Below are 13,866 nucleotides of genomic sequence, written 5' to 3'. Positions count from 1 at the left end.
CTGCAAAGAGAGAGGCTGAGGGCACGTACGCTCTGAGGCTTTCAGGGGCTTGGAGAGAGCAGGAAACTCATCTGAGGCACAAAGAAACGGAGAGAGGTTAGGAAGAGGAGCGAGGAAGGAGGGTGGAGGGTTATGGGAGGAGAGGGTGGATGCTCTCCTGGGCTTCTGGTGCTCATAAACACTGGAGAGACAGCGAGAGAAGGGGGAGGGGGTTGCACAGCCCTGTGGTCCCCACCACCCCCTCCCTTTCCCCTGCCTCCCCAGCCCAGAGGCTGTAGGATTGGTGTGAAACAGGAGGATCCCAGCACCCTAAAGGATGCTGTGTGTTGTAAGGGCTGGGTGGAGCCACTGATCCCCAGCAACTCCTGGGGATCAAACAGGTCTCAGCGGTGGGGTGTGCCGGTGCCGGTCTGACCCCTCACAGCCTCCCCCTCTCTCCTCCCTCCCTAGCCTCTCCCTCTCTCTCCAGACCAGCCCAGGAGCTCCATTTTCAACTGGGGAAGGGAGGGGGCAGGACACTCAAGCACCACAGTGGAGAACAGCACTGCACCCCAACTCCATGCCTACACACACGGCCAGGCAGCACAGAGAGGGGGTAACACGGGCTGTGGGGTGTGTGGCTGCAGCTTTGCACAGTGTTCAGGGCCCCCGGGGGGTGCTGCCAGCCCCGTCCCACACCCCTCTGGCACAGGGATGCTCATGATGGCGGGGGCTGGCAGGGCACCTGAGAGCCTCAGAGCTGGGTGAGCAGAGTCCCACTGAGGCCACAGGTGCCACCAAAGCTCAGCAGCAGCAGGAGATGCTCGTGCAGGTTGGGGCACTCTCTCAGCAGCCCCATAAGCGTGTCCCAGTCCCCCACCCGCTCAGCATAGATGACACATTCAGTGCCACCCAACTGATCCCTGCAAGCACCTCCTCAGCGGTCCTTTGCTTCAGAAAGCCCCCGGGACTTCAAACAGCAGCCTCAACACAAGCTGGACCCGAATCCCTGCCCCGCAGCAACCCCTAAAGGCCACTGAAGGAGCAGCCACACGCAGGGACACGTGCAGGGACAAGCAGCACCTTCCAGCACTGGTGACACGGGTGGCACCACTGCCAGTCACCAGTCATAGAATCACAGAATCGTAGGGGTTGGAAGGGACCTCGAGAGATCATCGGGTCCAACCCCCCTGCCAAAGCAGCTCCCCAGGACAGTCACACAGGGGACAGCAGCTGCCCCCGTGCAGTAGCAAAGAGAGGAAACTAAACCTCAGGCACACCACGGCCCTGCAGCCCCCCAGTCCCACACCCACACCTTCAGAACCACAAACCAGGAGAGGCCAGGTCCAAGCGCAGGACAAAGTGACCCCTGACCCCCCATCCCACCTCTCCCCCATGACTTGATGGGGACCATCAGGACTGTGACATCCTCCAAGCCAACACCAACCTCCAGCCATGAGCATGCAGTGCTCCCCCATGGCCATGCACCCCAAATTCTGTCCTGCTGCCCCTCTCCTGCACCCTCCTTACCCTCCAGCTCCCCACCAGGGGCTGAGATCTTGGACATGCAGAGGTAGGCTGTGCCAATGATGTCATTGTGCGTCAGACGGTCCCTGCAACACAACCCATGATACCATCACACTGAGGGCCCAGGGAGGAGGCAGAGGGTGTTGCCTGGGGGTGGTCTGATGCTGCCCATGGCACTCCTCCAGCTCAGACAGCTCCTCCAGCGAGCCCCCTCCCTGCTCACCAGTCAGTCACCCGGATCCTCAGCTTCTCACACATGGAAGGGAACTGGGAAAAGAGGCAGGGAGAGCAGCAGTGAGCACCGTAGGGTGGGGTGGGCAGGTGCAGGGGGGCTGCAGCAGACACTGGCGCTCACCATTGCTGGCAGTGTCAGGCACTGGTTCCACTGTGGGTTGGCATTCTTCTCCAGGATCCTCGAGTAGAGCTGGAGGTGCAAGATGGGCACACAAAGTCAGTGCCACCCTGGTGCTGGCAGCTCACCACTGCACCCCACTGAAGTGGGAGCCACCACAAGCCACAGTAATGGAGCTGGGGGGGTCTCAGGCTCCCCAAAACACAGACAGCACTCAATGGGTGGCCTGGAGGGGCTCTGCACCGTGTGGGTGAACCCCAGTGTGTTGGAGGCAGAGGATGCTATGGACTGCTCAGAGATCTCACCCCCTGGGACTGACCAAAACTCGCCCCCCTTCCTGCTGGAGGTGTTCAGAACAATGTCCTACACCCAGACACTGTCCCCAGGGGAAGATCTGTGGGGCAGAGGAAGCTTTCAGCCCTTTAGTGCTGCTGTGGACTGAAGGACAAGTGGCATATTGTTTGGAGAAGGCACCGGAGGGGACCCAGCAGCAACGGGAGCAGGATGGGGCTCTGCAAAGCCACCAGAGCTGGCCACGGGGGACATTCAGTGGTGTGGGGACATCCTGCCACTCACTCCCATCAGCTCCAAGAAGAGCAGCACAACCCCTTACTGCTGCCCCATCCCGCTCCCCCCAGGAGCTCAGCCCCTCCATCCCCACCTCCAGTGCTGCGGCACCACCAAGAGCCCAGCAAGGAAACCAACTCAGGTGCAGCATGGTGGCACCTCTCAACCCTGAGCATGCCACACACACAGGGACAGGCCTGGGGACATCCACAGTGCTGTGGGACATCGCAGCACACAGGGAAACACGACACAGTGTGACAAGGGCTGGTGGGACCTTTGCAAGTGCTCCAGCAAAGCCAAGGACCAAATCTTCCCCGTGCACGGCCAAGGGACCGGGGCAGCTGCCCAGCTCTGGCTGCTCACCGTCTTGCCTGCAAAGCTGACTTCCACAAAGGGATCCACCAGGTTCTTCTTGTTGCTCTCAAAGCCAAAGATCTGCCGGACGTTGTCCATGACGGCGTCATCCACTGGGAGGAGAAGGAGATGCTGAAAGCCCACGGAAGCACACGGCGTCCAGACAGCCCCGGCTCTCCGGGCAGGCTGAGCACCTCCACTGAGCAAGGTGGGGAGGAGGAGGAGGGCAAATCCAGTTTGCACCAGTGAAATGACTTATCTCCCAGTACGCTACGACTGACCAGTATCTGCAAAGTCTCTGGACCAAGACTATGGATAAAGTTCACAGAATCACAAGGTTGGAAAAGACCTTTAAGATCATAGAGTCCAACCATTCCCATCCCATGCTAAACCATATCCCTAAGTACCTGTTCTACCCTTTCTTTAAACACATCCAGGGATGGTGACTCAACCCCCTCCCTGGGCAACCTGTTCCAGGCCTCAACAACTCTTTCAGGGAAGAACTTTTTCCAAACATCTAATCTGCCCCTGCCCTGGCCCAGCTTCTTGCCATTTCCCCTTGTCCCATCTCCTGTCCCCTGGCTGACGAGGCCATTGCCCACCTCTCTGCAACCTCCCTTCAGGTAGCTGTAGGTGCTGATAAGGTCTCCCCTCAGCCTCCTCTTCTCCAGGCTGAACACCCCCAGCTCCCTCAGCCGCTCCTCATAGGATTTACCCTCCAGCCCCTTCTCCAGCCTGGTTGCCCTTCTCTGAACTCGCTCCAGGACATCAATGCCCTTCTTATGGTGAGGAGCCCAGAACTGCACACAGTACTCGAAGTGCAGCCTCACCAATGCCAAGTACAGGGGCACAATCACCTCCCCAGACCTACTGGCCACTCTATTGCTGATACAAGCCAGGATGCCATTGGCCTTCCTGGCCACCTGGTCACACTGCTGGCTCATGTTCAGCCTGCAGCTCCTTTGTCTGTGTCCTCACTCCTCTCCGGCACGTTGCTACCTGCTGCCACGCCAAGGACCCGACGCTCTCCAGCCCCACAAGGCAACACTTACTCTGTGGCAAGTCTTCAGCTTTGAAGATTTTCAGGCAGAAGTGAGCCCCTCTCAAGGTGACCCCCGTGGGGCGCAGGAGGTTGCCCTCGATGTCCTCCTTGTCTTCAGAGACTTCCTTCTTCTCCAGCTGCAGGGCAATGGGACAAGAGGAAAAGAGAACCAAGCTTCCCAAAAGTCCTGAAATGAGCAGCAAAACCCCAGCACTTCTCCTCCAGAATGGAGGAAGATCAAAGCTGCAGCTTCCCTGTGAAGCGTGCTGGAACACCATGTGGTGGAGCACCACGGTTGGAAGGTTCCCCCCATCGTGGCCAGGACAATACTCACAGGAGCTTCATCTCCAGGGCCCAGCACGAACAGGCTGACTTTCAGATAGCCCTTGGCCCCCGCAGAGAAGTCCTCAGGGTCAGAGAGTAACAGCCACTTTCTGAGGAAAGCATGTTCTAGGGGAGAAAAGAGACTGAGAGCCACGCACTGGCCCCCAGACACACAGGGAGGTGGTTCCAAGGATGCTGTTGGGTGGTGGTTTCATAATAAATATTGCATTCCTTTTGTATAGGGAAAGGGAAGGAGAAAGGAAAGGCAGACTATTTCAGTTGGATGGACCTACAACGATCACCAGGTCCAGCTGCCTGACCACTTCAGTGCCAAAACGTGCCATTAAGGGATTTGCCTCACAGGTCTTGAATCTTTATAGCTGAAGTCAGTGAGCTTTTCTCCTCAGTGATTAGGGTAGGAGAATATTTAGGAGGATTATTTTATCTTCCTTGGGATAAATTAAAAAACAAAAGACAAGAGAATGAGCTGGGCTGAGCTGGTGGGGCTTCCTGCCCCTGAGCTGGTGGCACAACGATGTGAAAGCCTCCAAGGATGTGTGTCTTGGGAAAGGGAAGGGAAAGAGGGTGTGATGGTGGTGGATACCAGGGACACATCTGGGTTCATACACAGACAGCTGTAATTCCTCTCTGTGTGTGTCTGTCCCCGAGGTTTGGCCCAAAAAAGGGTTCCCAGAGTGACCTCCCCCCCACCAGCCCACAGGAGGTGACCCCAGCCCGGACTCCGACCACCCGCTGGGCTCACTTGGCTCGGAGTAAATGGTCTCGACGTCCATCTGTGCAACCAAAGGAGAAAGAAATGCCAGAGGTCACCCTGTGGGTCAGCGTGGCAGCAAACAGGGGGAAAGGAGGAGAGGGGTGTCCCTACCCGAAACTCCCCGATCACCGAGTCTGTCCGGAAAGACCGAGAGTCCACAACCTGGGGAAGGAAAACAAGGAAAAGGGGTAAATCCAGCCCAAACCTTCCCAGGGTGGAGGAATCCCCCCTCCATGTGCCCTCCTGGGATCCAGGAGGGATGTTTCCCTGGATGTGGTGGGGAAGGGGATGGGATGATGGCCCCGAGCATCGCTCCAGCCACACCGTGGGGCAGGGAGGTGCAGCTCACCTTGATGAAGATGGGCATGTCGAACAGCTCCGCCGGCGACTCGAAGACGTTGAAGAAGAAGGTCTGTAGGGAAGAGGGGTGGTTCAAATAAAGCACAGGGGTGGGTTGAACCAGGCTTTGGGGACATCCCAAAAAGGGGGCTTGGGGCACCTACTGTGGGGGCTGAGGGGACAAGTAGCCTGCGGCTGTCTGAGCACACCCAGCCTGCACCCCTGGCTCTGCTGCCCTCCCCGGACCGTGCACAGCCCAGGACAGGCTAGCAGGATAGCTCTAGCACCTCTGGACATGAGACACCTTGGGAAGGTGGCTAAGATGAGCCCTGCATGAAGGCAGGGGATGCCAGACCTGCCAAAGGGTCCCCTGGGGCCATCTCAGCTTCTCTGCTGTCAAAGTCCCCATTGCCACATCCCAGCCTCTGGGCTGCACTGGGGTTTCCAGTCCCCAGCACCCCAACTTCAACCCTTCCTGACACCCCCAGGCACTCCTGGGGGAGCAGAGACCCCCCCTCCCTTCTCACCTCATCAAAAAAGGGGCTGTTGCCTTTGCGTATCCTGGTCCTCTTGGTCTGCCCAGCAGCTGTCACCTTCACCACGGGCCTGATGTTGACTCCAGGGAGCTGCCGGCCCTCGATGACCTTCACCCTGATCTGGGATGGGAGGACGGATGGAGCAGTGACTCACTGGGGTTGGTCCAACCCTGGGATGGACACCCAAGGGGGCACCTCTGAGGCAATGAACCCCCCCATAGGGACAGCTTGGGGGGCTCCGGGGAGGTGGGATCAGGAGAGTGGCTCATCCCCACCAGCCTCATCCCACCTGGAAGTCCTGCGGCTTGTTGGATAGAGGCTTTTTGGGTGAGGTCCTCCTCCTCCGCCTCACCCCCTGGACGTGGTGCACGGGGGGCTTGCGGGGCAGTGAGGGGGGCTCAGACCCCGGCGGCCCCGAGGAGGACGAGGGCTCCGTCTCATCCCCTGTCACAGCCTGATCCTCTGTCTCCTCCTCTCCAGCCGTCTCTGCGTGGGACGAGAAAGGAGATGGAGGGTGTGGGCAAGGTGGGACCAGGCAGGGTGGGGGGTCTAACTGGGAAAATGTGGTGCTGGTGGGGGGGGACACACATCCCACCCAGTGCTGCAGGTGGAGGTTTCTGGTTACCGGTGACCGTGTCGGGCTCAGCAGCAGCCGGTGCCGGCTCAGGGGGAGTTGGAGGGGGGAAGATGGGGGCAGCTCCCGGCGGGGGGATGTAGGACACTTGCAGGATGAGGAAAGCCTGGAAAAAAAAGGAAATCCCCATGATATGGGCATCCAGAAATGCTCTCGGTGCCAGATGCCACCACCCACACTGTCCTGCCCTGTCCTGCCCAGGCGCAGGGGGAGCAGCTGAAAAAGCAGGAGCGACCCAGCAAATGTAGGGGAAAAGGGGCAGAGCTGGGGCATGTCAGGGAGAGGAGTCCCAGAGGGGGGACCAGGGACATGCAGGGTCCCAGTGGGATGATCTCCCCCACCAGCTCCCACCCCCAGAACAGGCTGAGCCAAGGCCGGGCACTGGGAGGGGAGTGGGAGGGAAGGGGATGCTGAGGCAGAGCTGGGGGAAGCCCTGGGGAGAGAGGAGGGAAGGGAGGTGTGAGATGGAACTGGCCATGAGGGATGTGCCCAGTACCCCCCCAGAGCCTGGCATGGCATTACAGCCCCTGCCCACATCTGCCTGGCACAGAGGTTTGACCCATCTGCTGCTGGGGGGATCCCCAGCAAAGCACCAGGGGGTCCCCAGTAAAGCTCTGCCCAGGTTCCAGGATGAGGAGGAGAGGGGGACACACAGGATGCGGGGACATGAGCCCACCACCACCACCCAGGAGCACAGACTGAGTGGCTTCCCACTGCCCCCCTCCCCAAGCCAAGTTTTGCTCCTTGGAAGGTAAATCTCAACACCAAAGAGCCCAGGATGGGACGACCAGCCGGGAGCTGCAACTGGCAGGGAAGGGATTTAGACTGGTCTCCAACTGGGAGTGGTGCTCATACCGGTCCCCACGCAGGGACTCACCCCGGTGATCTGCTTCTTGTTGTCCACCAAGGGGACGTTGTAGGAGGCTGCCAGGCTGGGGGAGGACAGGACCTCTCGCAGGGGCACCCGTGCTTCTCCCAAAAACCTGGGGGGGAAGAGCAAGGAGCTTGTCAGCAGGGGAAAGGGCCAAGGAGCCACGGCTAATGCAAACACCCAGGCACCAGTGACCAACCTGGACGGTGGAGGTGGGGGACACAGCTGCCAGCATCCCCATGGGGGCAGAGGATAGGAACAGGCACCTGGTGACTCAGACCCAGACAGGTGAGACAACCAGGGCGAGCATCTCTGGGGACTTTGTCCCCTTTTTATCAAGGAAAAGCACCTACAAGCCCAGGCTGAGGAACTGGGAGCCATAAACACAAGTGATGACCGATTTTTCTTTGCCAGCAGAAGAAACAGAGACAGAAAGGTTTCATCAGAGCGGGGTGAGAGCAGGGCTGGCAGCCAAGGCCGGTGTCTCTGTGCCACCAGGCTCCCTCTGGGTAGATTCTAAACCACCATGAAGCTCATTTTTCCCTGTGGAGTTTCAGCACCTCCTTGGGGCTTGGCTGCTGGTTAACCCTTCCTGCACCACGCCACCTCCCACCCCAGCCAGCAGCACCAGGGCTGGCTGGGGAGCAGGTCTGATGCTGCCACCCAACTGCTCCCCACCCAGAGCCAGGAAAGCCCTCAAACTGCTCTGCCCTGCCCTAACAGCACGATGAGGTCATGGAGCAGATGCTCCTGGAAGCCATGTCAGAACACATGGGAGGTGGGGAGGTGACTTGAGACAGCCAGCGTGCCTTCAGCATGGGCAAAGTGACCGATGTGGTGGCCTTCTATGGTGGAGCAAGTGCATCAGGGGACAAGGGAAGAGCTACAGATGTCATCTACCTGGACCTCTGTAAGGCCTTTGATAGAGCCTTCAGCAACATTCACAGGTCAAACTTAGAGATATGGGTTTGATGGAGGGACTGCAAGATGGATGAGGAATCAGATGGGTGGAGGTGTCCAAAGAGTTACAGGCAGCAGCTCAACACTCAGGTGGAAACCAGAAACCTCAACGGGTTTGTACTGGGATCATGACCACCAACACACACAGTGGGGCTCAGTGCACTCCTGGCACATTTGCAGATGAGAGCAAGCTGAGTGGGGCATTAATATGCCAGAGGGATGGGATGGTGTCCAGAGGGACCTGGACAGGCTGGAAGAGTTCACCAAGGCCCAGGGTAAGGTCCTGCATGTGGGTCAGGGCAATCCCCACCACAGCTATAGGCTCAGGATGGATGGAGAGCAGCCCTCAGGAGAAGGTTTTGGGGATGTTGACTGATGAGAAGCTCAGCATGACCCAGCAATGTGCACTGGCAGCCCAGAAAGCCAACTCTGCCCCAGGCTGTGTCCCCAGCAGTGTGACCAGCAGGGTGAGGGAGGGGATTCTGCCCCTCTGCTCTGCTCTGGGACAGAGAAGCCCCTGCAGTGCTGCATCCAGCTCAGGGGTCTCCAGGACAAGAAGGACATGGAGCTGTTGAATCAAGTCCAGAGGAAGCCACAGAGATGATCTGAGGGCTGGAGCACCTCTGCTGTGAGACACTGGGGCAGGCTGCCCAGGGCAGCTGTGGTTGTCCCTGGATCCCTGACAGGGTTCAAGGCCAGGCTGGATGGGGCTTTGGGCACCCTGGGCTAGTGGAGGGTGTCCCTGCCCATGGCAGGGGAAGCACTGGGGGGGGTCTGAGGACCCCGCCCACCCAAACCATGACTTTGATTTGAGACAGCAACAGCATGACAGGGCATTAATTGCTTGTCACCATTAATTGCCCTGTTTGCCCTCTGGATGGGCAGGAGGGTGTTTTCTCCCAAGGGCAGGAAAAGCAAACACCCCCTTGTCATCTTTGTGGTGAAGAGGGGACCACGCACGGCGGCACCACAGACCCCACAGGTTGTGGCAGAGCGGCTGAGGATGAAACATCCCTGTGCCAAGAACCAGGACCCTTCTCCCCACCTCCCACCACTATTTATAGACACACACGCCGCCGCCAAGCTGGACCAGACCCAATTTCCACCTCCCTTGGCCTCCAGCCCGAGAGCAAATCCAGCATCGGCTCCAGCCCTGGACACGGGATCCCTCACACCGGGGCCGTCCTTCCCGTCCCAGCCAGAGCACGACAGCAGGTTCCCATCCCCCTCTGCCCCAAAATAAATGACTTCCTAGCATTTTTCCCCTGTTCAAGCAGCGATTCAGGCTAAAGGAGCCCCGCACGCACATGTGGTGTTCCGGGAGGGGGGCAGGGGGGGGATGGCTGGGTTGGGTGTCCTGGGATGGAGGCAGCATCACTGTCAGCTCTCACCCTCCTTCCCAACGCAGCCGTGGTGAGCGGGGAGACCCCGACCCCACAGGGGAACCTCCACTGTCCCAGAGCAAGGGGCACAGCGAGCGCTGCTGTGAGAGAGGAAGCACCACCCTCACCGGCAAAGGAGCGTGTCTGGGAGAGGAGCTTGGCCCTCATCTCACAGCTCCCCAGCCAAGTGCCCATCACCGCGGCCTCGCGGCGCCACATCTCTCCCAGGGCAGGAGGCCGTGCTGGTGCGGCAGGCGGGGGAGGCGGCCGGCACAAGGGTCCCTGTGTCCTCCCTGCCCCCAGAAGATGGTTTTTCTCCCCGGCCAGTGGAGTGAAGCAGCCCAGAAATGTGGCACTCACCTCCCACCAGCCGCCCCCGCTGCAAAGGGCAGCCAGCACCGGGCAGGAATACCCAGGGCCCTGGCAGAACCCAAAACTCCTCATCCCCCCCTCACCCTGGCCCCATTGTGCAAAGCCTTGGGTGCACGTGGGCTGAGAGGGTGACAGGAGCAGGGTGAAGGGCTCACCCCCCACAGCCGAAGCTTCTCCTACCTGTTTCTCCCCACGGTCTCATGGTCTTTCACGACGACTGTGAGCTCAGCGCCTGGGTCCAGGGGAGCTCCCTTCAGGTCCCACTCAAAGCCCTGGGAGGGGAGAGAGGAGCCAGGATCAGTCCCCCTGGGGCCGTGATGCTCACACCGGCATCAGTCAGCTCCGGCATCAGCGGCTCTTGGGGATGGAGAACCGAAACACCAGACCCACTTCACCATCACGGCACCAACCTCAGCCCCACACGTGTCCTGAGCAACATTTCCCAGCCAACCCATGGGAAAAACAGGCCCTGGGCAAAGGCTGTCGCCTCACCAGGCATCAACAGGGATGGGGAACAGCAGGGGAGCTGCATCCCTGCACCAGCACAGCACCGATGTGCTCACCAAAACACTCCTCTTCGGTCTCTTACTGGTGACCCGTGGAAGCACAGGTCAGCGTTAGAAGGAAGAAGGTGCTGGAACAAAAATGCCCTCCCCAAGGCAGGGTGAGGAGCAAAACACACTTGTTTTCCCCTCAGGCCACAATATTTTTAAACAGCTTCTCTTAATGTGCGTGCTTGGCCACGATAAGATCTTGATGAAAGGGGAAGCAGCCGGAGCCGCGCGGAGCCAGCTCACTCTGGTGATGCCGGTGCCGGGAATCTCACATCCGAAGCCACCCCTGATGGGGAACATCCCAAAGCCCTCGACAAGGTGGAAGCCCCCTGCCCCTTGCTGGGCTCCCACCTGAGCTCTACCACCCCCTCCATGCCCAGGTTGCTCCCCATGGGGACGGGGACACACTCACCTCGTTCCATACAGGGTTCACGTTGTTCTTGATGACTTTAGTCCTCTTCTTCACCCCTGCAGAGAGCAAGGCACATGGATCAGCCCCCCGTCCAACCGTGGGGCAAGACCCCCAAAATTAAGCTCCATGCTCTGTGCACAGGTGGGGTTCAGAGCCTCCAGTGATGCCCACAGCCCCCAGGACCAGGTTGGGGTCCTGCTTCTTGCACGCAGGTGAGGCTGTGATGTGTGCAGACCACCCTGAGACCCCACTTGGGCAAGTCATCACGACGTCTCGTGCCTCAGTCTCCCCAGGAGCAGGGCAGAGGGGCTGCTGGGTGGAGTTTTGGGTGCCATGGGGGGCAGAGACATCCTCCTCCCCACACCCTAACCTCAGTATGGTCCCCAGAGCTCCACAACAGCACACTGAATGGGGGGCAAGGGGGCAAGGGTTGGCCCACTGACGCCCCCAAAAGACATGGGTGGGGATCCAGGGATGCAGGTGGTCCCTGGGGATGGGACTCCAGCCATCCTGCACCATGGAGTCAGGCGGTGGAAGGTAGAAGCAGCCCAAAACTTAAGTGGCGGAGCCCCCAGCCCTGCCCAAGGCAGCGCTGCCCCCCACCCTCACCCCAAAACCACAACCCTCGCGTCACACCAAAAACCAGCCAAGTGCCTGCCAGGCCCCGAGGGGCTGCGTCACAGGAGGGTAAGTGGGGGGGGGGAAGAGGAAAAGGAAGAGCCGAACAATAGCGGTGACTCAAACCTCAGGGGACACCGGGCGGGCGCCCTGCGGGGCCGAGAGATTCACAGAGGCACAAATACCTCTATGGATAGATATATATATAGGTACCCCAGGGTGGGGACACGGCCAGGGCGCTGGCGGGGAGCCCGAGCCACTCACCCGAAATATTCTCCTCTTTTCTTTCCCGTTTTTGTTTCAGCACTGCTAAATTTGTCTTTAGCCTGACTTGGGGCCAGGAAGGGTCCCTGCCAAACCTCCCAGCCCTGAGCCGAACCCCCCCCCCGCCGCACGGGACGGAGCCGGGAGGGTGGCAGAGAGGTCGTCCCCCTGACAACAGCACCTCTGGACAAGGCTGCTGAGATGGAGAGACATCGAGCACCCTGGATTTTGGGCATGGCTCCTGCTCACACCGCGCCTTCATGGGACACCCAGCCCGGTAATTGCCCCCACGCACCCCCGGGACTGGGACTGGGATGGTGGCAGCTCCTTTCCATCTCAGCAGCAGATGGAAGGAGCCCACCCTGGGTGAGCACCCAGCACCTGCTGAGGGATGAGCACGAGGGGTCCCGGAGCTGGCAGGGGCCGGCAGCAGCGCCGTTCCCCCCACCCTCACAGGAAAGGCCGGGTCAGAAGCCACTCATCCCTTTCCTTATTTTTTTTCTTTTCTAAAAATGGGACATTTTTCCACCGCCAGGAAACGGCTGCCAAAAAAAAAACAACCCCAAGCAACATCCTCCAGCAAATGCTTTCGAGGTGCAAAGTCCCTTCCCAGGACCTCCATCCTCAGCAGTGCAATGACCCCCCTGGGTAAGGGGCTCTTCCTATCCATCACGGATTAGTAATTAAATACCCCTTAATAAGAGCCAAGCACCTGAGCAACCAAGAGCACCCAAGGGTGCTGTGCGCTGCGGCTCAGCCCACTCCTGCCTTTTGCCAGGGCTCACTCCCCTCACCCCATTGCTTTCCAGTGCCGTGACACTGGGTGACAGCGCTAAACAACCACCCCCAGGGTGTGCCCCCCACCCAGGGAAGATCCCCAGTATCACTGAGGTCACAGCACTTCTCACCATCCCCACCACCCCACGCACCCCAAACTCCTGGAGGAAGAGCAATAAACTTTACAGCCCACCCCAAGGACCCGTGGAGATACAGGGATGCATCAGAGGGTGGGGGCGGAGGGGTCCGCAGCGCACTCAGCAGTGGGGTAGCCGGGGTGGATCTTGCAAGGATTTAGGACAAGGATAGAGCTTAGCAAAGCCCAGCTTCTGTGGGATGTACGTGCTGGCCGGGGTGCCCTGCAGAAGCCGGGCTGTGCTGGAGTGGGACTGCAAAAGCAGGGGAGAGTCTGGCAAAGCGATACCCCTGCCCCTGGCGCGGATTTGGGGTGCCCTCACCTCGGAAAGTCAGGCTGGCCACGGGGTCCTTTTGCCTGTCCCCCTTCTCCAAGGCGGAGAGGTGGGTGGCTCCCTGGAGCAGGCAGCGCAGCATGGCTGGGCGGCGGAGCAGCGCACGGCGAGGCCAAGCCGGGCTGAGACCCGGGCAGGATCCGCTCCCCCCATCGCCACCTCCTCCCGTCCCGGCCCTCCCCGGCGGACGGAGGAGGTGCCCGGGAGGGACGCGGAGCGCCTCGGCGCGGCGGCTCCGCAGGTTGCAGGACCCGGGATGCCGGGAGCCCCCGCGGGTGCCAAAGACGCGGGACTCAGGGATGCTGCGAGCTCCGGGGATGGTGAATTGAATCATCGGGACCCGGGGGTGCTGCTCATCCCGGGAGTGTTAAATAAAGCGCTGGGACCTGGGGATGCTGCGAGCTCTAGGGATGCTCGAGCACTGGGCTCCAGGGATGCTGCAAGCGCCAGAGAGGATAAATTAAATCGTTGGGATGCAGGGATGCTGCAAACCTCGAGGATGCCCCAACATCAGAATCTGGGGACGCTGCAAGTCCCGGGAGTGGTAAATTCAATCACTGGGACCCAGGGATATTAAATAAACCCTGGGGACTCCAGGATGCTGCCAGGTCCAAGGGTGCCCAAGCACCGAGATGGGGGGATGATGCAAGTCCCAGGGAGGGTAAATGAAATCATCAGAATCCAAAGATGCTGCAGCTCTCCAGGATGGCAAATACATCACCTGGCCACAGGTACGTCTGGGGGTGGTAAATCACCA

General features: G+C 59.8%; 1 protein-coding gene across 1 annotated transcript in view; it reads right to left on the bottom strand.

Annotated features, from left to right (window-relative positions):
• DYSF (dysferlin) overlaps positions 1-13,443 on the bottom strand; it is a gene marked incomplete at its 5' end in the record, with an annotated part of 98,029 nt that extends 84,586 nt beyond the window's left edge. The window contains 17 exons of the mRNA XM_084263282.1: positions 30-71; positions 1,510-1,592; positions 1,730-1,773; positions 1,862-1,930; positions 2,789-2,892; positions 3,832-3,958; positions 4,156-4,271; positions 4,909-4,939; positions 5,032-5,082; positions 5,270-5,332; positions 5,787-5,915; positions 6,085-6,281; positions 6,421-6,535; positions 7,307-7,412; positions 10,195-10,286; positions 10,981-11,036; positions 13,098-13,443. Of these exons, the coding sequence (XP_084119408.1) occupies positions 30-71; positions 1,510-1,592; positions 1,730-1,773; positions 1,862-1,930; positions 2,789-2,892; positions 3,832-3,958; positions 4,156-4,271; positions 4,909-4,939; positions 5,032-5,082; positions 5,270-5,332; positions 5,787-5,915; positions 6,085-6,281; positions 6,421-6,535; positions 7,307-7,412; positions 10,195-10,286; positions 10,981-11,036; positions 13,098-13,443 (1,771 nt within the window). The remainder of the gene's footprint in view (positions 1-29; positions 72-1,509; positions 1,593-1,729; positions 1,774-1,861; positions 1,931-2,788; positions 2,893-3,831; positions 3,959-4,155; positions 4,272-4,908; positions 4,940-5,031; positions 5,083-5,269; positions 5,333-5,786; positions 5,916-6,084; positions 6,282-6,420; positions 6,536-7,306; positions 7,413-10,194; positions 10,287-10,980; positions 11,037-13,097) is intronic.
• Positions 13,444-13,866: the final 423 nt, after the last annotated feature.

Source organism: Gallinula chloropus (assembly GCF_964237585.1).
Source record: "Gallinula chloropus genome assembly, chromosome: 4".
Taxonomy (NCBI): Eukaryota; Metazoa; Chordata; class Aves; order Gruiformes; family Rallidae; genus Gallinula; species Gallinula chloropus.
Note: the sequence above shows the minus strand (reverse complement) of the source record. Positions and strands in the feature narration are given on the sequence as shown.